General features: G+C 36.6%; 4 protein-coding genes across 4 annotated transcripts in view; 2 read left to right on the forward strand and 2 right to left on the reverse strand.

Moving 5' to 3' along the window:
* LOC113518631 (double-stranded RNA-specific editase Adar) overlaps positions 1 to 2,846 on the reverse strand; it is a 56,498-nt gene extending 53,652 nt beyond the window's left edge. The window contains exons 1-2 of the mRNA XM_052899214.1: positions 2,339 to 2,846; positions 236 to 252 (exon numbers count right to left, since the gene is read on the reverse strand). Of these exons, the coding sequence (XP_052755174.1) occupies positions 236 to 252; positions 2,339 to 2,384 (63 nt within the window). The 5' untranslated portion in view covers positions 2,385 to 2,846. The remainder of the gene's footprint in view (positions 1 to 235; positions 253 to 2,338) is intronic.
* A 97-nt stretch (positions 2,847 to 2,943) lies between these two features.
* On the forward strand, positions 2,944 to 4,794 carry LOC113513174 (uncharacterized). The gene is made up of 2 exons (XM_026897156.3): positions 2,944 to 3,412; positions 3,963 to 4,794. Exons 1-2 carry the CDS (start codon positions 3,245 to 3,247, stop codon positions 4,515 to 4,517), a joined length of 723 nt encoding a protein of 240 aa, XP_026752957.1. The 5' UTR covers positions 2,944 to 3,244; the 3' UTR covers positions 4,518 to 4,794.
* A 1,677-nt stretch (positions 4,795 to 6,471) lies between these two features.
* On the reverse strand, positions 6,472 to 8,735 carry LOC113510016 (GDP-fucose protein O-fucosyltransferase 2). Its single transcript, XM_026893434.3, has one exon. The coding sequence runs from the start codon at positions 8,619 to 8,621 to the stop codon at positions 7,407 to 7,409; it is 1,215 nt and encodes a 404-aa protein (XP_026749235.2). The 5' UTR covers positions 8,622 to 8,735; the 3' UTR covers positions 6,472 to 7,406.
* Positions 8,736 to 9,034: 299 nt separating this feature from the next.
* On the forward strand, positions 9,035 to 21,832 carry LOC113511339 (alpha-centractin). Its single transcript, XM_052899306.1, has 9 exons — positions 9,035 to 9,195; positions 9,453 to 9,517; positions 12,406 to 12,580; positions 13,747 to 13,898; positions 14,487 to 14,630; positions 15,977 to 16,142; positions 17,493 to 17,562; positions 18,008 to 18,174; positions 18,846 to 21,832. Exons 1-9 carry the CDS (start codon positions 9,148 to 9,150, stop codon positions 18,987 to 18,989), a joined length of 1,131 nt encoding a protein of 376 aa, XP_052755266.1. The 5' UTR covers positions 9,035 to 9,147; the 3' UTR covers positions 18,990 to 21,832.
* The last annotated feature ends 702 nt before the right edge of the window (positions 21,833 to 22,534 follow it).

The following is a 22,534-nucleotide window of genomic DNA, read 5'->3' on the forward strand; positions in this document are numbered from 1 at the left end:
TTCTTAGGAATTTACTGAAAAAAAAAAAATTTTTTTATGCAACATGGAACGGCAAACAAGCTGACGTCCCACCCGATGGAAAGTGGTAACCGTCGCCTATAGACATGAGCAGTACCGTGGACATAACACAGTATACTGTTTCATTGTATATACTGTTGCCATTCCTGAGGACCTTTTTCTATAGAAATATAATACAATGATAAATTATACATTTAATAATATAAATAATACTTACAAATTCTTCGAATGTGTCTGAAAAAAAAATTTAATATTTAATAACATATGTTCCTCATCTAGATTTAAAATAAGTGAAGCTTGCACTATGATTACTAGACAATAGAGAGACATACTTAAATAGTTTTCCCTACAAATATATAATAATAAAACTTATAACTACTCCTCTCCATCCAAAGGTGGCGTGCAAGAGATCGCTCTCAGCGATAAGGCCGCGCATTGTTCTCTCAGTGCAATATTACCTTGTAATTGTTTGTGTCTATAATAAGTTTACTATTGTAATCTTATGGAGGGAACAATAAAGAGTACCTATCTATTTATATACATACTACGGGGAGAAGGGATTGTTAGTAATGCAGACTACAAGTTCCATTGCTAGCAATATACCCTATCAGGTCGACCTATATATGGTGTCCCTGGAAACCATTGTCCTAAATTCCAGGTGTATACATCACGATGGGCTAACTGACCTGCCTTTTAATTCACATCTATTAGCAATAATAAATGTGGTCAATTCTATACTGGGATTACATGCTAGCTAAACCCATAAGGATAAGCAGAAATAATAGAACACCAAACGCTTTGATACAATATATATATTTTTCTATCATCGTAGGGCTCACCATCCACAGGGAGTTCACTCTCATACCTTACAGCATAAATGGTCGCGTACAACACGGTTTCAGAGATGTTTTCTCCCCGAACACTCAGGTTATGGAATGAGCTCCCTGCCGAGGTTTACCCAAGAGACTACAGCATGGGGTTCTTCAAAAGGGGGGGTAATGAGGATTGACAACGCACAGTAACAGCTTACCATCAGGTGGGCCGTATGCTTGTTTGCCACCCCAGTGGTATAAAAAAAATATATATATAATATGTAATACATACATGAAGGGGGAAAGGGATTGTTAGTAATGGAGACTGAGAATCCCATTGCTAGCAATATACCCAATCAGGTGGACCTCCTCGCGGTTCTCCTTGGAAACTATCATAGTTAATTCCTGATGAATTCATCATGATGTGCTAACTGGCCTGTTTTCATTCTCATCTATCACCTTTCACTGGTGCTCCGCCGGCGTATCCTGTTAGCGCAGGCGAGGTTACTATAACATTTTCACCCATCAAAAAAAAAAATACATACATGTAAAGTTGCATATGAAACCACACAAGTTTTATACCTGCATTTTGTCACTAAATTAAACAATTTTAGAAAATTATAAGAATTTGTTAAGAAGAAGTCGTTACTCCACTAACTCATTCTTTTCTTCTTCTTCATCATACAAAATGATTTAAGTGCCAAAGCACCATAAATTGGGAGGGAAAACTTGAATTAAGATCTAAGGCTACTTTTGCCTTTATAGGAAAAGATCTTTTCTACTTCATAGGTTTTTATGGTAATAGTGACAGCCCAATAGTACAGAGAAAGTACCAGGATGACATGAATGTAGCAGAGCATTGCATAAGTTTGATATGTGACAGTTTCTTGTTGACAAGAGTACAGTTACAAGTTTACAAGTTCTATAACAGTACAATCACAGTACATTGACACTATCATTTGAAATAAATCTATATGCCAGGCCATGTGGCCATAATAGTAACAGTAGTTTTCTATGGGGAGAGAGCACTGCTGCTGCAGTGACAGACAGAGTGTACAGAGAAAGTACCAGGACAATATGAATGCATCAGAGCATTGTATGAGTTTGTAAGGTTCTTGTTGACAGTAGCACATTGGCAAAGGAACACATTCTCAGTACTAGTTAAGGGAAAACTAAGATTAATAGCCCGTACCAAGCGGCTTGACCTATGTAATAAAAGCTTTTAATAAATTGAAATAAGAAAAAAATTATATATTATAATTTTTTTGGCTTCAGTAAGTACACCTATAGAATTTGAAAGTCATGATTTAAATATAGAATATGAGGCCACATTAAAGCAAGTACCTGTTTCTCTATTCAAATAGAAAAAAAATTTAAAAAAAAGCGCGAAAATAGATAGGTTATATTTTAAAATATTTAGTTCTCGTTACTACTACTAAATAAGTATAACCTATACTTTCTATTAAATAAATATAACTAGACAGATTGAACAAAGATAAGAGGCTTACCATTCCGAGTAAAATCCATTGAATTATCAAATTCTAATCGTTTCATAAAATTAGCACTTATTTGTAATTGGTATTTACACTTTTTCTTTGATTTATGGTCACTATAAATGTTATATCTCAATAAAGATATATATTTTACATTAAATGTATTTTAAATTTAAAAGTTCACCTATTGATAAATTAATAACAAAACGAATTTCAAAAATATTCAATGATGTAAACAATCACGTTTTGTTACAGTACGGATTATTGATACGCGTTTGGAAATTTCCGATTTTGCGAGCTATGATTTAAGTGTCAAATGTACATTTAGAGGGGGAATTGGAGAATTTCTGAATCTATGCCTAGTACAAAATAACAAGATTACCTCTAGAATCGTAATAATGGAACGCAATCAATACACAAAAAATCAATAAAAATATTGATTTCTTAATACAATAAAATTATAATGCCACCATTAAATTACATATTTGCAAATTTACAGTTTGAATTGTTTCGTAAGTATTAATTTCAATATTTGTCGAAATTTGTTATTTTTCATACAAGAACAAGTGGAATTTGGCATACCTACGTCCGCCATTTTGAAGAAAATGTAAAATGACGGCCTGCAACCAAAATAGGATTAATCGATAAGGGATGCTAACTAAATGATATTGTGTAATAAATAACATAATATATCGCGTTTCTCAGCTAATATAATGCAAATAAAGTGTAAAAGAAAACGAAATGAATGGTGGAAGACTACTGTTATTTGTTTAATCATTCGTTCCTTCTCACTCGTCTTAGTCTCCCTCAATCTTTCTTTTGTCTTTTGTTCAGTTTCATTCAGTTTGTCATAAGATATCGAAGTGTTTAGACGTTACTCGGTGGTAAACAAATTTGCGTTTTGTTTTTGTTTCAAATAACATGTCTGAGGGAGAACAAGCAAAAAAATGTTTTTTCTGTGGTATAAGCACTGTTTCTCGTGCCAGACGCAATGGACCTATGGTACGCACTTACCAATTAACTGAACGTTACTTGACCACACGTCCACATATTTTAGCCTATGCTAAACATATGTTTGATATATTTCATGTGAGTATATTTACATTTTCTTCCTTTTTACTACATAATATTAATTACCTAAAAAAAAAAAAATTAAATGAAAATTGAAGGTAGATGCCAAACTTCAAAATAATAATAGCATATACCTCTACTTACTTGTATACAAGTTCCTTCAGTGTTTTTAAAATTTCTTAGTTTTCGTAATTTTAAATTAACTATTTTATTAAAATAAAAAGTAAAATGATTACATTGTGTCTTATTTAAGTAGCATTTTTAAATTTATATCATAATTAAAATACCTACATAATTCGTTGGTCAAATAGAAGTTTTTAAGTTGCCATAATAAAAATATATAGAAAAATTTACTTTTTTTTTCAATAATCTTAACGTGCAAAGTAAATTTGCATATACAGCCATGTTCATATATGTATGAAAACAGACGTAAATGAAATTATCTTAAGGTAGTAAGTAATATCATGTGCGAATAAGGTTTTTAAGTAAGATTTTTTCTATTCCATTATAAAACAATTAAACGTGACATTATAAATTTACAACTTACCCAATTGCTGCTTTATTACAGATATCGGACGACGATAAAGCGTGTCGTCCGTGCACTCAACGTGCTGAACGTTTCTACAAAAAACAGCAAACTGAGGAGGCACGACGTGACGTAGCTGTTGAATACGTGTCGTCGTTGTTATCAGTCGAAATCTCAGATCATCCAGTGGATCCTTTAATGTCTCCACAACAAACTTCCGCTGAGCACGAAACCGAGAATGAAGAATATTCCCCCGCGCTTCATATTGTTCAGGCAAAGCCCAAAACTCAAAGATTGAACATTGATGGCTTTAGAAGACTATCTTCGACATCCACATACTGCATCGTGGCTGGCTGCAGTAAAAAGGATTTACACAGAATTAACAATGTCCTGAGAACGTATATTCTGTCATTGAAAAGCATTTACGTGCCTGGCGAGGCGCGAGTGTGCTCTGAACACCAGGAAGGCGAAGTTTGGCAGAATATCGAAGAATACAGCCGTCCAATGCACAATAATTTTAACAGTGAACAAATAAGAGATATGTTGATATTACTACAGAAAAAAGTACTCTCGTTTTCCAAATCTGTCAATCGTTAATCGCCATTTGCCACCATATAAGTTAGATAAAATTTCTCTTACCTTCTGTATTGAACGATTGGTTCGGATAGATTGAATAGGCCGTACAGAGATCAACCCGCACGATGAGTAACTACAAGAACTTCTGACGTTCTCGGTATATACAAATCTAAAATTTATTTATTCCCTCCGAAAAAACATGTTGCTATTGGCAATGGAACGTGTGTATACAGAGAACGGCAATAACTGCCGTTATTTGTACAAACTTGCTTTGACGTTGGCTTTCAAAACCAGAGAGTCTTATAAACTATTTTTGCTCGTAATCATTGTTCGTTCTACCGAATCTCGTACTCCAGAATCTCTTAGCAAAGACGTGTTTAAGACTCATACGTTTTTTATAAACGCCATTTATAGCCAAGAAGTAATTCTGGAAAATAATCTCTTTATTTATTTATTTGTAACACATGCAGGGCGGAATATGTCTTTACTTGCTCTGGACTATAGAGAGAAGATGAAAAATGTGGCATAAAGTTTACGTGCCAGTACAAAATTGAATAACAGGAGTCTTGTGAAGTGACTATATTCCGCTGTCAGGTGAAAGGACAAATTAAAAGACAATTTCGTCAAATGAGTATATACTTATTTGAAGTTAAAATATTTTAACTTGAAAATACAGTTTATGTTGACGTTTATGAGTACAATGAATCTCGCTTAATGGAAAACGCGTACACAGTATATGTTAAATAAGAAAAAGGAACAATCATATCCAGCAATTTACGCGAGCAGTCCACAGAATGGACACCGTAATATGACGTGAAAAAGTACATTTGCTGTGTGTTTGGCCAAATTAGACTTATACCATTGACATATGATTGAGCTTAATTTGTGTCACAGTCATTCCATGATAGATATAGCGAGAAATCTTCGTATTAGACGATGTAATAGTGACGACGTGTGATTTCATTATTTTTGCCATTCAAACGAGACATACCAGTTTGGTTTATATCTTGATAAATGTTTAGAAGGCAGAAGTCTACAAGGGTGAAATTGAGGCTTCTATACGACAAGACACTACTGTCTACTAATGGGGCTGGGGAAGAGATTGTTAGTAATGCGGTCAACCAGTCCCATTTTTGACAATATAATTTATCAGGTCGATCTCCACGTAATCCGTTTGCTTGGGCACCTCTGTCACATTCGTGTTTCAACCGTAAAGCAGTTGTGTTTGTATGGCTGTGTTTCGGTTTGAACGGTGGGATATAGCGTGAATTTGCAGAGTACAGAGGAATAACACCCAAGTCCTCAGGAATGGCAACGCATGGGGGGGGGGTATGATGGGCGAAACAGTATACTCTGTTATGTCCACGGTACTGCTTGTTTGCCATTCTAAGTTGTATAAAAAAAGTCTCCTCTGGGAACCATCGTGCTGAATATCCGCTGTATTCATCACGATGGGCTAACTGATCTGCCTCATCCTCGCCTATCATCCCTGAATGATGCGCCATAAGCGTAAACCTTAAGCGCAGGCGGGGTTACCATTCTATTATCACCCATTAAAAAAAATACTGCCTACAAAGGTAGAAACTCAAGTAGATATCACATGCGTATAGTGTAAACTCAGCGTTAGTGGTCGAGTCGAGATCATAAGCCTAATTAAGAGACACGTGTGAAGGGGGGGGGGAGTACATCCAGCCCAGAATTGTTTGGTGTTATCACAATGTGAGGGACATTTTTAGATATGCAAGAGACATATCTAAGAGTACGTATATGTGGCATTTTAAACTCCCCCCCCCCCCCCCCATCCACTAGAAAATAATCCTTAATAAGATAATGGTCGAAATCTGTTACTGTTATGTACTTAGAGACTCATAAATCATATTTTAAACCATCAATGGTATATTAAAAAATGATGTGAAATAGTATTTTATATATTGTCTAAATGATTCTCAAGAATGAAGAAAAATAAAACACAATATTCTAGGTACATATTACCTATTGTTTTATTTGTAGACGTTACAATGGCATGCCCCTGCAAATTTTTACTTAAATATCTGTTATATACAGATGATTATTTGCGAGGAAATATATTCAGTAGTGGTCTGCCCAGATGATCGAGGTTCAAACGATGTTAGATGCCACAAATACAATTTTAATTTACTGGGTACAGAGGAATAACACCCGAGTCCTCAGGAATGGCAACGCATGGGGGGTATCATGGGCGTAACAGTATACTCTGTTATGTCCATGGTACTGCTCATGTCTATAGGTGACGGTTATCACTTTTCATCACGTGGACCGTCAGCTTGTTTGCCATTCTAAGTTGTATAAAAAAAAAATAGAATGCTTTTAAAAAAACATTTTGCCACAGGCCAAAAACACCAGATATAGTTCATATACTATAGATGCAAGAGGGGTAGATGATTTACCAGCAAACACTTGGTAAGCAATTAGTATATTTAAGTATTACATAGTAGAATTGCTTTCAAATAGCTAGATGGTTTAACCTTCCTTCAATGCGATTTTTAAAAGATAAAATTCACAATAGTAATTTTAGTTCCTAAATTGCTCTACAGAGGCAGCACCAATAATCAATGATTGTACATCATGTTAGGATAGTGTTTTAGGAACTTTTTACAATTGCCCATTGTGGCTAATATAGATTGCAAGGTTTTGTGTAATAAATATTATTAAATCTATTGGGTTATTTATGGATATTTACGTATCTGATCTTTATATTTATGTAAAATATCTATATAATACAGTTTTAAAATATTAAATTTGTTAAAGCTTCCCTTTTATAATTAACAACTATTATTGAGATTAGGTATCACATTTTTTTACAAGTAATTAATTGGCACTTGTGTTTTTATAACATAACCTAAAACAATTTCATATCCTTAACAAAATTAACTAATTAATTATAGTCCATTTGGAAGGTCTCTCACATCTCCCCCTGTCTGGGCAAAGTCTGTTAAATGTAGTACTGCTACGAAACCCAAGTATCTCCCTCTCTTCCTGTATCCGAAATGTGAATGTGCTTTCGTGCGTACCAATAAAATAAGCACTGTGTGCGCAAATAATCTGTTCGATTATTGCAATACCACCATCTCTGTATGTGTCTATTTGTTTTTTATTTGGCAAATAGATATAGACTTTATAACCTAAATCAGTAAGTTTAGTTTCCAATTGCTTCAACTCGGTGGCTTTTGCATCAGATGCTATGAATACTTTTTTAATGTTTGGTGCATGTTTTTTAAATGCAGCGTCGATTTGTGTAATAGTGCCATCTATAGACGGTACGTCACTACTACGACTGTAGGCAAAATCTTGCCGTCTCCAATGCACACTGATATAACTTTCACATTTCTCAATATTACAGTCGAGATTTTCAAAGATATACTCTTTTGCTACTTCAATAAGGTTCGTATTAAATTTCATGCTCTTGCGACAATCCCAATAAATTTTCGTACCATAACTATCATGTAATGGTATCTCTCCATGTGCAAACATGACTTTCTTATCATTCGGATGTTGCATTATTATTTCCCATAGCTTAGAAATTTTCCCCTGGAATCTCACACACACAATTTCCCCCACCGTTATGTTCTTGTATCCCCAAAAACCACCATCATAGTCACATTCTTTCACAATTTGCCACTTTTCATAAAAAACACCATTCTCGAATGGATCCTCAAAGTTTAGTAACACATACAATGTGTCGATTTTTATTTTTTTTCTTTCACCAAATATTTCGTAAATCTCTAAAACTGGCGCGAAAGATTTTAAAGATTCTACATCAAAGAACGCACTCCAAGGAATAGGATCGTTCTTCTCGACCATCGATCGCCAGTGGTACAATCTATGGAAAGGCGGCAAAATTAACCTCCAATTTTTTCTGCCGCGTTTTATTGCCCCCGATAACATAATAGCAAACCTCATGTACACATCACGTCGTAAATTAAACCCTTCGGGTGGATTTACATCGTAAAATATCAATTTTGAATCTTCGACAGCGGTGACTTCGTTGCTACAGCTTTTTGTAGATATATCGCAATAGCCTAAGTCAGAATCATGGCTAGCAGCGCTGATCAATAGGCTTGTAATTATGATTAATGGTAAATGCATAATTTTAATGTAGTTGCATAGAAATTAAAAAAATAAATTATTCGATAATTATTTTATATTTACAATTTTGACATTGACCTAACGCTGATGGTTAGTGACAGTTCAAGGAAATTGAACGAATGAATGACATTTCGATGTTGATGTGTTCTTTTCCTTTTGAAATATTAAGTAAACGAGTATCGTTTTAGAACTGTCCTGCAATTAAAAACCATAGGTCACTATTACATAAGAATTAAACTGATCACATTTTATATCTAAGAAATAAATATAGATCATACACAAATAAATCTTGTTGAGCATTTTAACAAAAATATAATATTAATTTTTACACAAAAGAAAAATTATATTGTAATGAACGCTACGTAACGAATTTCGAATTTGCATTCAGGCAACACGGTTTAATCTGATGTCATTCATCATTCATTCATGTGTCACTTTTTAGAAAATTTATCTAAATGCTTTTACCACGAATTATATATTAGTAAAAATTCATTGAAACGTTAAGATCTCGTATAGAATATAAACAATGGAGTTAAACGACGTGATAGTCAATCAACCAGTTGTCATAGACAATGTAAACAGTTTTTTAATATTAACAAACTACATTTCATAACATGCCAGACACACCTAAATTTACTTATAAAGAATTGAACAAAACGTTGCTTTTACTATCGAGAATTGGGTCAAATACCGTCTATTTATACTATAATGTGTTTCAGTCGATATTGTAGTTAGTTTTCATACAGTAATATAATAAAATGAGTCATTCAGTTTACGTCAACTTATTCCCTTGTAAGATTCATTATACCTCTATTTACCGGTGTTCTGCAGGGCTCTGGTGTCATCAAAGCTGGTTTTGCCGGCGATCAAATACCGAAATGCAGATTTCCCAATTAGTAAGTACATATTACTCTGTACGTAAAAAAGATTAATATTTGCTTGTAGGTATTTATTTAGTTAACACAATTGTTTGTATTTTGTTGTTTATAGTAATAATAATTTATTTACATAAATATGGCTAAAATAGATCTTATATAGTATTATAGAGTCATATATTTTTTTATCGCAATAAATTTAATTTTCATCACATAAATCCATTTCTGTTTTGCCAAACGTTGACTGGGAGAGAATGCTATATAGTATTAAGTCCACCTTTTGTACCAGACATTTTTTTTTTAACGTAGTCAATAAAGAATATATATATATATATATTCTTTATTGACTACGTTACAAAAAAAAATGTCTATATATATATAATTATATATATATAATATAAATATATATATATATATATATATATTCTCAATTATTAATTTTAGTTAATTCCAGATTTTACAGTGACAATACTTTGTTCTAATTATTAAGAAATTATAATTAGACAATATATGATGTCTGTATATGGAAAATTTATTTATTTATTTATTGATGAGAAACTAATAAATTTAATTTTGTCTGTTTAAAAATTGTCACAATATTGTACACCACTCTACCCGCTGACATTGATGCTCCTTTCCACTTTGGGTGTTGCTGGAAGAAAACTATCATAGTTAAGCTCACCTTTGTACTTTTGATTACCTCTGTCATATTCTTAAAACAAGTGTGTACAATAAAGAATTAAATAAATAAATAAATAATATGACAAGTTTTAATAAGCCTATTGCCATCTGGCAGTACAATAATGTTTAGAATTTATGTCTATCTTTATATGGGTTTATCTATATTTTTTTATTTTATTTCAATAGGTACACATTAGGGGGAGAAGGGGTTGTTAGCAATGTGGATTACCATTGCTAGCAATAAACTCTATCAGGTCGACTTTCTCACTGTTCCCCCCTGGAAACCGTCTTGATTGGTTCATTGTTGAATTCATCACGATGGGCCAACTGATCTGCTTCATCCTCACCTATCATGCCTCACGGGTGCCCCGCCGGTGTATACCGATAGCGCGGGTGGGGTTACCATTCATTTATCATCCATTAAAAAAAAAATAGGTACACATTACAGAGAATTAACAATGTTACATTAATTTATACAGTACAATAATGTTTTGTTCAAGCTAACCCTCCAAAAATATGCGTAAACAGCGTGATCAAAACATAAACACACGGCTAAACAAGTCTGTAAACACAATATGTATGTATATGTATATTTATACAACAAAAAAACTGTTTAACTTATACATTAACAACTATAAAGGTAAATACACAAACACATGTCCTCTCTCTCTCTTTCTCTCTCTAGATATCAGTTGTTTTGCCATTGTTAGTTGCATAAAATATGTATGTCTGTATGTTCGTTTTGGCGTCACGCAAAAACTGATTTGTCAAATTAGATGCAGTTTGCACGTTTGTATTCTTGAAGGGCTAACTTGAAATTTGGTATTATATCATGATATACAACCTAGAAGTGGACAGTTAAATTGATTTTCTTACTTCTGGAACCTCTGAGGAATGATAGGTGAGGATGGAAGCGGGACTACCTGGTGAGTCCCATAAGAATTAATCACAATGATTTCCTGGGGAAGCCATTAAGGATTTTTGATCATCCATTAAAAAATGGAATGGTAACCCCACTTAAGTAAAGAGTAGGGGGTAAGGGATTGTTAGCAATGGAGTTTGACAGCCCCATTGCTAGCAATATGCCTTATTAGGTCGACCTACACATGGTCCCCCCAGGAATCCATAGTGCTGAATTCCAGATGTGTTTTTTTTTTATGGGTGGTAATGAAATAGTACCCGCGCTATCGGGATACACCGGCCTGGCACCAGTGAGGGATGATAGATGAGGATGAAGCAGGTCAGCCCATCATGACGAATTCAACGAGAATTATTCACGATGGTTTCAAGGGGGAACCACATGGAGGTCGACCTGATAGAGCTATTGCTAGCAATAGGGCTGTCAAACTCCATTGCTAACAATCGCTTTCCCCCATTCCACATGTGTTCATTTTAGTGACCTCCCTTTTTCATCTTCACCTGACATCCATCACTGGTGACCCGTTAGTGTATACACCTATCCCCCGATTTACACGGTACTTGTTTTACACGTTTTCGCTTTTACACGGTTTTCCAAATAAGTTTTTTTTTTGTTTTTATCGCACTCTACTAAATGCTACTGTGTTTGAACACGTGCGCTGTGTACACATCTCACGGGGAATCCCGAGCTTATGTGCTGACTTGCTGCACATGCACACTGTGTCTGTATTTCTTCGCATAAAATTAAAGTTTTATCTACGGAAAATTGTATTTGAGTGAAAGTTTCACAGTGTCAGAAAGATTTAATTTTTCATATTCGTAAATTACAAGTGAGTGCATAATTAAGATTTTTATAAATTAACATAAATTAAAAAAAAAATTATAGGCTTATAATGTCGAAAGAAGTTAAAAGAAAAGTTATTTCTTTAAAAAATAAAATCGAAAGTTTGGATCGCTTACGAAAGGGAGATAGAGTTAGTAGATGTTGCAAAATCATATAACATGAACGAAGCTACAATAAGAACTATTAGAACAAATGAAAATTTTTATTTTTATTTCTGTGTACACGTAAAAATATTGAAAAAAATCACAATTGTTAAATAGCAAAATTATGCATTTTCTGCAAGCTGTTCGATTTACACGGTTTTGACTTGAAAATTTTTAATTTTCGATTTACACGTTTTTCTCAGGAACGTATCTACCGTGTAAATCGGGGGATAGGTGTACTGTTAGCGCAGGTAGGGTTACCATACCATTATCACCTATTAAAAAAAAACACATTAATTGATACAAAAACTTTCTGTCAACAGCATTGGACGACCCAAACATGTCCGCGTCATGGCGGGAGCGCTGGAAGGGGAGCTGTTTGTAGGGCCTCGCGCTGAGGAGCACCGGGGATTGCTCAGCATCAAGTACCCCATGGAGCATGGTATAGTCACAGACTGGAATGATATGGAGCGAGTGTGGAACTATATTTATAGCAAGGTCAGTAAATTGGCAATATAAATATTTTTATGTAGTATATATAATACATATATTGCTGTGTAATCCTGGCATAGAATGGGCCATCCTCTCCTTTCCCATGGATGTGGTAAAAAGGAATTAAGGGAATTTAACGGTCAAAGGATGGGCAGCAGTGTCCTTTATGAAACATAATCAAAGCCTAACTGCGGTTGCCAATCTACCTGCAAAGTGTGACTACTGGTAAACCCCCCAAGGGGGAGGCTTATGTTCAGCAATGGACGGTTATGGGCTGATGTGATGAACTATAATTTTGTATGCAACAGTATTTTTTCTCAAACATGCTTGGAAATGTGAGCATTATTTTGACAATCTTCTTTGAGATAAATCAAAATTGCCATACTGGCCAGATACATGCGGACAGCGGCCGGCAAAAGTTGTATGAAAATCCATATTTGTCGTGTTTTGCGACCGGATAAATTACTATGTAAACTCATATCTGTCCTGTAATTTAAAAATGGAATGACCTTTTACTTCGATACATGGCTACCAAGGAGGTTACTAATAAAAGGTTTTATTTAAATTTCGAACTGGCTTACAAATAGAAAGCTGTTTATTGAAAAAAAAAAACAAAGGAACATTCTGGCGCGTGAAAAATTATTATTGTTCGTTATTCGTCATTGAAATTAAAATTAAAAGTAAAATTGTGTTTTTGATTTCCGCGCATTGTTTGAGAAAAGTACTATACAAGCCTTGGCCACAACTAGGCATTGATGGACTCACGTATGTGTGCCTCGGCTACGCCTCGGCCCACATTTGTACGTTCGTCCATCAATGCCTCAGTTGTTGGCCGCTGCAGTAATGTACTATTTCGCTATGTGGCCCCAGCATAGAATGGACCACTCCTTCCTTTCCTGTGGGTATCGTAAGAAGTAACTAAAGGAACTTTATAGTCTTAAAAAGTCCAAAGGGCCAACTGCCTTAGCAACCTCTCTGTTAGGGGAAGAGATTGTTAATAATGAGACTTAACACCCCCATTGCTAGCAATACACCCTATCAGGATGACCTCCACGCGGTCTCAGTCTCCATTACTAACAATCTCTTTCCCTCTCGGACTCAGGTGCTATTCCTCTGTACCCTGTAATTTCAACCTTTCAATGTACAATTCAATTCATAAACTCTCATCTCAGGACCAACTGTCCACGTTCTCCGAGGAGCACCCCGTGCTGCTGACGGAGGCGCCTCTCAACCCGCGCCGCAACAGGGAGAAGGCTGCCGAGGTCTTCTTTGAGACCTTCAATGTTCCAGCGCTGTTCCTGTCCATGCAGGCGGTGCTCAGTCTGTAAGTCATCCATTCATTAATTTCAGACATTATCCGTCCACTGCTGGACATAAGCCTTTCCCATAGACAGCCATGAGGAACGGTCCTAAACCAGCTGCATGCACTGACTCCCTGCAATGCATTTGAGGTCGTCACTCCATCTAGTGGGGAGTCGCACTAAACACAGTCTCTGTAAGTCGCTACATGATAAATAGATAGATGGGGAATCTCTATAGGAAGCTTATTATAGAAACCGGCCTATACGTAACTATCCTAACTATATATATATATATATATATATATATATATATATATATATACACACACACTTTTTATTGCTTCCTCCATAATTTTTTAATGGATGATAATGGAATGGTAACCCCGCCTGCACTATCGGCACTATTCACTGTGGGGCACCAGTGAGGGATGATAGGTGTGAATCTAAAGATAGGTCAGTTAGTCCATCGTGATGAATACGCTTGAAATTCAGCACGATGCTTTCCAGGAGTAGCCGCGTGGAGGTCGACCTGATAGGGTGTATTGCTAGCAATGGGTCAGTTAGACCCCATTACTGACAATCACTTTCCCCCCTCTCTCAATATGTTGCAGCTATGCAACTGGTCGCACGACGGGCGTGGTGCTGGACTCCGGCGACGGGGTGACCCACGCGGTGCCCATATACGAGGGCTTCGCGATGCCGCACAGCATCATGAGGGTCGACGTGGCCGGCCGCGACGTCACCAGGTATCTCAGGTCAGTACATCGCGTATTTTTTTTTATACAACTTAGAATGGCAAACAAGCTGACGGCCCACCTGATGGAAAGTGGTAACTGTCACCTATAGACATGAGCAGTACCGTGGATATAATAGATTATACTGTTTCGCCCATGATACCCCCCATGCGTTGCCATTCCTGAGGACTCAGGTGTTATTCCTCTGTACCCAGTAAATTTACTGCCATATCCCACCCTTCAAACCGAAACACAGCCATGCAAACACAACTGCTTCACGGTTGCAACACGAATGTGACAGAGGTAGCCAAGCAAACGACTTTTGAACTCTCTATTGCACCGGAAACAAAATGATAATTGAATAATTCAAGTGAAATACAGTAACATAAATACAGATTGAAATATACACATAAAGGTACAAAAGGCGGTGTTATCGCTAGGGCAATCTCTTACAGACAACCTTTCGGTTAAAGGAGAACAAATAGAAGAACAAATATTTATGTTTGTTCACTTTAGATGTAATAATTGCATGGCAACATTCTCGATAATTCATAAAAACATTTATTCTTGTATGTGGCAATTAATAATTTTGATTGGAGGTAGTAAGATAAAAAAAAGGTTGTTGGTGTCTGCTCTTAAATATAGAAACAGAACAGTTTTGTCGTTGTCGCTCATAAAGTATTTTAATACGTATAACATTTAATTTCACAATCGTGAGACTTTAGTTTTTGAATTTAATATTTTTGTTTTATAAAAAGAACTACGCAACAGACAATTGCCCGTGTCGTTCTTAAATATTTAAAAGGATTTAAGATTGAAACGTCTGTCGGAAGATTCAAGATCGAAACCCTTAGTTCTTATAACATTTACGAGGTAATCTCAGGTAACTTTAGCATGCTTTAGGGAACTGAGTGATCTGAGTATGTTGTAAAAGGAATTTTCGCTAATCACAGGGTAAGTCATTTGAACTAAGTTTGAATCTAGGTAATTTAGTAGTACTTTTAAAACAACTTGTTGGTTTTCGCATTCTCAAATATTTCAAAGAACTTATCGTACATACAGTCCACTTTATATTCTCGCACAATATTTATGTATTATTATTTATATATGTATGTTTATGTCGGGATTATTATTGTCGGGTTATATTTAGATGGGTCTTCGGTTTGTTTGTCAGTCTAAGTGTATTATATATATATATATATATATATATATATATATATATATATATATATATATATATATATATATATATATAATTACATGTAGTAAACATCAAGGCATCAAGGCTGGTAGCTACTTTGCCCAAAAGATAAGTTTGGCAGAGAGTCAGGTATTGGTTTTATATTGTTTGTTTTTTTATAACCTAGACTGGTGCTACGGAAAGAAGGCGTGAACCTGCGCACCTCGGCTGAGCTGGAAATCGTGAAATCGATAAAGGAACGCGCGTGCTACCTCTCGCCTAATCCGCTCAAAGAGGAGACCTTGGACACGGAGCGGGCACAGTACACCTTGCCTGATGGGACCCAGCTCGAGGTAAATATAGGACGATTTGCTTGTCTATGGTGATTGATGGTCAAATAATCAAATAATCAAAAGGGGTGTAAAGAGGTTTCTTCAGGGTCGGCAACGCGCGCGTAATACCTCTGGTATTGCAGGCGTTCATAGGCTACGGTAACCGCTTACCATCAGGTGGGCCGTATGCTTGTTTGCCATCTCAGTGGTATAGAAAAAAAATAACACCATGGACAATCTATACCAGTGTTTCCCAACCTTTTTTGTGCTTTGCCCCACTTGAACAGTTCTAAAATCTTTATGCCCCCATACATAATTTTCCCCGACAAAGTTTACTTGACGACTCTAATCGCCCAGTTGATATTTTGGTAACGTCCAACGAAATTATACCTAATAAATATTTACAGCATTTTTCTTTATTTACTTTTTTCTGTTAAATTTGGCCCCGATATCTGCTCATAGCATTGCATTTAAATGGTCCGGAGCAAGAGGGTTAAAATCGCTTCTAGTACATCCCCCCCCCCCCATTACTTCTTATTTTATTAGAATATCGAACAATACTGCTTTTGTTTAGTTTCTAGTTATTTCCTCACAATGTTCCAACTGACTGTCCTCACCTATCATGTGTCCCTGGTACCCCGCCAGCGTATACCGTTAGCGCAGGCGGGGTTACCATTCCTTTATCACCAGTTAAAGAAAGCTTCATCATCATCATCATCATCTCAGACATTATCTATCCTCAACCCCCCCCCCCCCCTCCCCATTCCCCAATAGAAAAACTTTGGTTTTCAGGAATTGCAATGTAGATGCATTGGGCATCACAGTGTATTATGTTACGTCCACAGTGGTTACCACGTACGGTTACGACTTTCCATGAGGGGGGTGGCGGGAAGAAATTGTTGGTAATGGGGACCGTCGGCCCCATTTCTATCAATTTACCCTGTCAGGTCGACCGCCATGCGATTCTGTTTATAAATCGTCCGTCACAACGGGCTAACTGACCTGTTTTCACCTTCACCCATCTATGTTTCCCTGGTACCCCGCCAGCGTATACCGTTAGCGCAGGCGGAGTTACCACTCCAGTATCATCGATTAAAACAACGACAGCATAACCTTCAAGAAAAGAGCATATTCCTTTTTAAAAGGCCGGCAGCACACTTGCAATTCCGTTGGTGTTGTGGGTGATCATGGGCGGCGGTAGTCACTTACCGTCAGGTGAGCCGCATGCTCGTTTGCCCCCTGTGTTGTAAAAAAAAAACATTTTCCCATTTAGAGGGCTCTACGATTTATTAGTCAGTATTTTTTTTTATTTATAAAAATAAATAAAAAAAAAACTTATACTTACATGGTTTTATTGATTTTGTGTTACAGATTGGTCCAGCAAGGTTCCGAGCACCAGAAGTGTTGTTCAGGCCTGATCTCATCGGTGAAGAATGTGAAGGTAACTTGCCATCTTAGATATTGTATTTACATTATATATATATTTTATACAACTTGGAATGGCAAACAAGCTGACGGCCCACCTGATGGAAAGTGGTAACCGTCGCCTATAGACATGAGCAGTACCGTGCACATAACAGAGTATACTGTTTCGCCCATGTTACCCCCCATGCGTTGCCATCCTGAGGGCTCAGGTGTTATTCCTCTGTACCCTGTAAATTCACTGCCATATCCCACCCTTCAAATCGAAACACAGCCATGCAAACACAACTGGTTCACAGTAGAAACACGAATGGGACAGAGGTGCCCGAGCAGTCGACTTTTGTACAGTCTCCCTCTGGTGAATAAATAAATAAATCTGTAATTACTCTATACCACAATCAACTCTTTCCTTTTTCTTTCCTTATTTTCCTAAATAAGATAAAAGTTTTACTAAATCATTGTAGGACTCCACGAGGTGCTCATGTTCGCGATCCAGAAGTCCGATATGGACCTTCGGAAGGTGCTGTACCAGAACATAGTGCTCAGCGGGGGCTCCACGCTGTTCAGAGGGTTCGGAGACCGGCTGCTGGCCGAGATACGGCGGCTGGCGCCCAAGGACATGAAGATAAGGGTAAGAGTTGACCTTAGATAAAAATTGACAGACAAACTAATTTCTTAACATGTTTATTTAAATAACTTTATTGGCCAAAAGAAAATATGGTTTTTTTTATGCAACTTAGAATGGCAAACAAGCTGACGGCCCACCTGATGGAAAGTGGTAACTGTCGCCTATAAAGACAGGTACTATAGGTACCAGGGAAACATGATAGATGAGGATGAGAAGGCAGATGTAGTTAGCCCATCATGATAAATTCACCTGGAATTCAGCACGATAGTTTCCATGGGAAATCACATGGAGATCGACCTGAATGAGTATGTTGCTAGCATTGGGTCAGTTAGAGAGAGTTACCAGAGGCAGACTTTGTACAAAAGTCGTTTGCTTGGCCACCTCTGTCCCATTCGTGTTTCTACCGTGAAGCAGTTGTGTTTGCATGGCTGTGTTTCGGTTCGAAGAGTGGGATATGGCAGTGAATTTACAGAGTACAGAGGAATAACATCTGAGTTCTCATGCAGGGTATCATGGGCGAAACAATATACTCTGTTATGTCCACGGTACTGCTCATGTCTATAGGCGACGGTTACCAATTTCTATCAGCTGGGCTGTCAGCTTGTTTGCCATTCTAAGTTGCATAGAAAAATCGTTTTCTCCAACAGTGGACTGTATGAAACATACCGTTACAGATCTCAGCGCCCCAGGAGCGCCTCTACAGCACGTGGATAGGTGGTTCGATCCTCGCGTCGCTCGATACATTCCGCAAGATGTGGGTGTCCAAACGGGAGTACGACGAGGAGGGACACCGCGCCGTACACCGCAAGACGTTCTAATTTATTTTATATATATGTAAATATATTATATAGGCGATTATGGGCTAAAATATAGAATTACTATGACAGAATATACCAGTCTCATACGAAACGCCATTTCAGTATTTTACAAATTGTCCGTTTTAGGTATTTTTTTTTTGCAAGCCAAAAAAAATATATTAATGAGGGGTCAAAATTGTAGTTTATTTATTTATTTAACTCTTTATTGCACCAGAAATATAAGAATTAACAATTCAAGTGAAATACAGTAGTATAAAATATATATCAAAATATATATACATTAAGGGTTTGTTACTAGTGGGGTTTAATTGACCCATTGCTAGCAATACAGGGTGTATTGCTAACAATGGGTCAATTAGACAGATCAGACTCCTTGGAAGCCATCGTGGTTAACCGTAGTGAAATTCGTCACGATGGGCTAACTGACCTGCTTCATCCTCACCTATCGTCTATCACTGGTCCCCTGCCAGCGTATACCGATAGCGCAGACGGGGTTGCTATTCCATTTTCAACCATAAAAAAAATACATAAAGGTACAAAAGGCGGTGTTATCGCTAAGGCGATCTCTTACAGACAATCTTTGGTTAAAGGAAAACAGATAGAAGTGGGTAGGTTTGGTGGGTAGTGATGTTGTACAGATGATAATGGTATGGTAACCCCGCCTGCGCTATCGGTATACGCTGGCGGAGTACCGGGGACACATGATAGGTGAGGATGAAGCAGGTCAGTTAGCTCATCGTGATGAATACACCTGGAATTCAGCACGGTGGTTTCCAAATGGGATCACGTGGCAGTAATGAGACTGGGACGGCTTACTAACAATCCCTTATAAACACAGTATATACTGTGTTTCCCATGTGACGTTTAAGGCAGCTTATAAATACTGAAATGCTAAGGTAGACTGCCGTCTTTCTCGATTGGTTTTTTTTTTTTTTATGGGTGAAAATGGTATGGCAACCCCGTCTGCGCTAACGGGATACGCTGGCGGAGCACCAGTGAAGGGTGATAGATGAGAATGAAAACAGGCCAGTTAGCACATCATGATGAATTCATCAGGAATTAACCATGACAGTTTCCAGGGGGCACCGTGAGGAGGTCGACCTGGTTGGATATATTGCTAACAATGGGATTCTCAGTCTCCATTACTAACAGTCCCTTTTTCCCTATCCTCAATCGGGTTAGGCAGAGACGATATGCATTTTTTTCCTAAATTATTCTGTCATAATAATTTTATTTAACTTATTTTTTTTTTTAGCTAAAATGACAAGTATAAATAAAAAAAAAACAGTCATTATAAATTATACATCTTGGGAGTATTCATGCCGAGAGCTGCCTCTGAATTATCTGTCAATTTTAAATTTTTAAATAATTAAAAGCACTTAATTTTTCATCAAATATTTCGGAATATTTATTTCGGAATAGAATAGATGGGATGCATAATTCACATAGTGTGAGACTCGTTGTTATTATGACATTGCTAATGCGTTATCCTATTTCATAGTTAAACTACACGGTACGGAGGCGTTAACATTACAGTCCTCAGAATTGTGGGTGTCACAGTATACCCTGTGATGTCCACGACGCTGGTCATGTCATTTAAATGTAGTACAATTTGTTTTTACAATTGACAGATAATTCCGGTCTCGTAACATTGCGGTGAGCTTTTTAAAAAGTACTAAGCAAAAAAACTTAATAAAAATGTTACTCTATTTATGTAAAAATCATCAGGGCCGTAATAACGAGACGGTTTTGAATATTTAATAATTAATTAAGAATTTAATTTAATAACTAATTAATCATTAATTATTTTTCATTTAATATTTAATTAATCAATAATTAATTTCATTTAATATTTAATTAATCATCAATTAATTTTTATTTAGTATTAAATTAACAGAGAACTACCAAGTACAGTGTTTTATTGTAATAAGTAAATAATTAAATGCTAAATAAACATTAAACAAGAATAGTAATTAATTAAATTTCTGTTTATAATTAATTAGTTATTAATTTATTATTGATAAAGTCTAATCCTTATTACGGTTCTGTTATGTATTTTAATAATACACTATGTATCTCAGATCTAGAATTACATCGCAAAAAATGTATGCTTCGAACATTGATATAGAGAAAACTCGAGATGTACACTAGATTAAAAAAAAATTATTTACCAGAGGGAGACTTTGTACAAAAGTCGATTGCTTGGTTACCTCTGTCCCATTCGTGTTTCAACCGTGAAGCAGTTGTGTTTGCATGGCTGTGTTTCAGTTTGAAGGGTGGTATATGGCGTAAATTTACAGGGTACAGAGGAATAACACCTGAGTCCTCAGGAATGGCAACGCATGGGGGGTAACATGGGCGAAACAGTATACTCTGTTATGTCCATGGTACTGCTCATGTTTATAGGCGACGGTTACCACTTTCCATCAGGTGGGCCGTCAGCTTGTTTGCTATTCTAAGTTGTATAAAAAAAAAGGTCAGTTAGCACATCGTGATGAATACACCTGGAATTCAATACAATGGTTTCCAGGGAGGGGCAAGTTAAGGTCAACCTGGCCAGCTCCATTGCTAGCAATATACCCTATATTGCTAGCAATGGAATTGATAGTCTGCATTACTAACGCTTCCCTCCACTCGTAAGTGGTTTGGAAGTACGCGCTCAATCAGAGGAACGCAGACAGCGTTTGAGTTTTACTTATTAATTAAAATTTTAATTTTTATGAAGGAATCTTTGGTTTTTTATATATCAATGTTTTTATATAGTATTTTCTAGTTTTATAATAAAGGCTTTGCACGTTTAAAAAGAATCATAGAAATAATTTAAATAGATGTAAATACATTTAGTTTGCGTATTATTTTTTTTTACCCTTTTTTCTATGTAAATTAGGATGGTAAACAAGCCGACGGCCCACTTGATAGTAAGTGATAACTGTCGCCTACAGACATGAGCAGTACCATGGAAATAGCAGAGTATACTGTGTTACCCATGATAACCTTCATGCGTTGCCATTCCTAAGGACGAAGGTGTACCTGTACCCTGTAAATTCACTGCCATACCCCACACCTTTCAAGCCGAAACAGCCATGGTGACAACTGTTTCACAGCAGAAACACTAATGGGACTAAGGTACCCAAGCAGACGACTTTTGTACAAAGTCTCCTTATGTTAAAAATGCAATGGAGTTCTAAATAAAAAAGCTACTTCCTTATAAAATTGTTTCCGCTGTATTTGAATAACTCCTTAGAACACATGTTAGCCTAGTACTTTTTGTTCGGATCGTTTTCATTTTTTTTTATACTAACGAGCTGACGGTCACCTGATGGTAAGTGGTAACCGTCGTCACAGCACTATAGACATCGCATGATATACTGTGACACCCTTAGTACCTAGTAGTAGTTTTAAGGGTAAACTTTCACTCAAACATGGCATTTAGCCCCTAGTGGCGAATTCATTAAGAATTGATCACTATGTCTTCCAGAAGTACCGTAATGTAATATGTATATAGCGGGGGTGGCCAACCGATCGATCGGCGGGGGGGGGGGGGG

Source organism: Galleria mellonella, unplaced genomic scaffold (genome assembly GCF_026898425.1).
Source record: "Galleria mellonella isolate WM207_F2 unplaced genomic scaffold, CSIRO_AGI_GalMel_v1 utg121, whole genome shotgun sequence".
Lineage (NCBI taxonomy): Eukaryota > Metazoa > Arthropoda > Insecta > Lepidoptera > Pyralidae > Galleria > Galleria mellonella.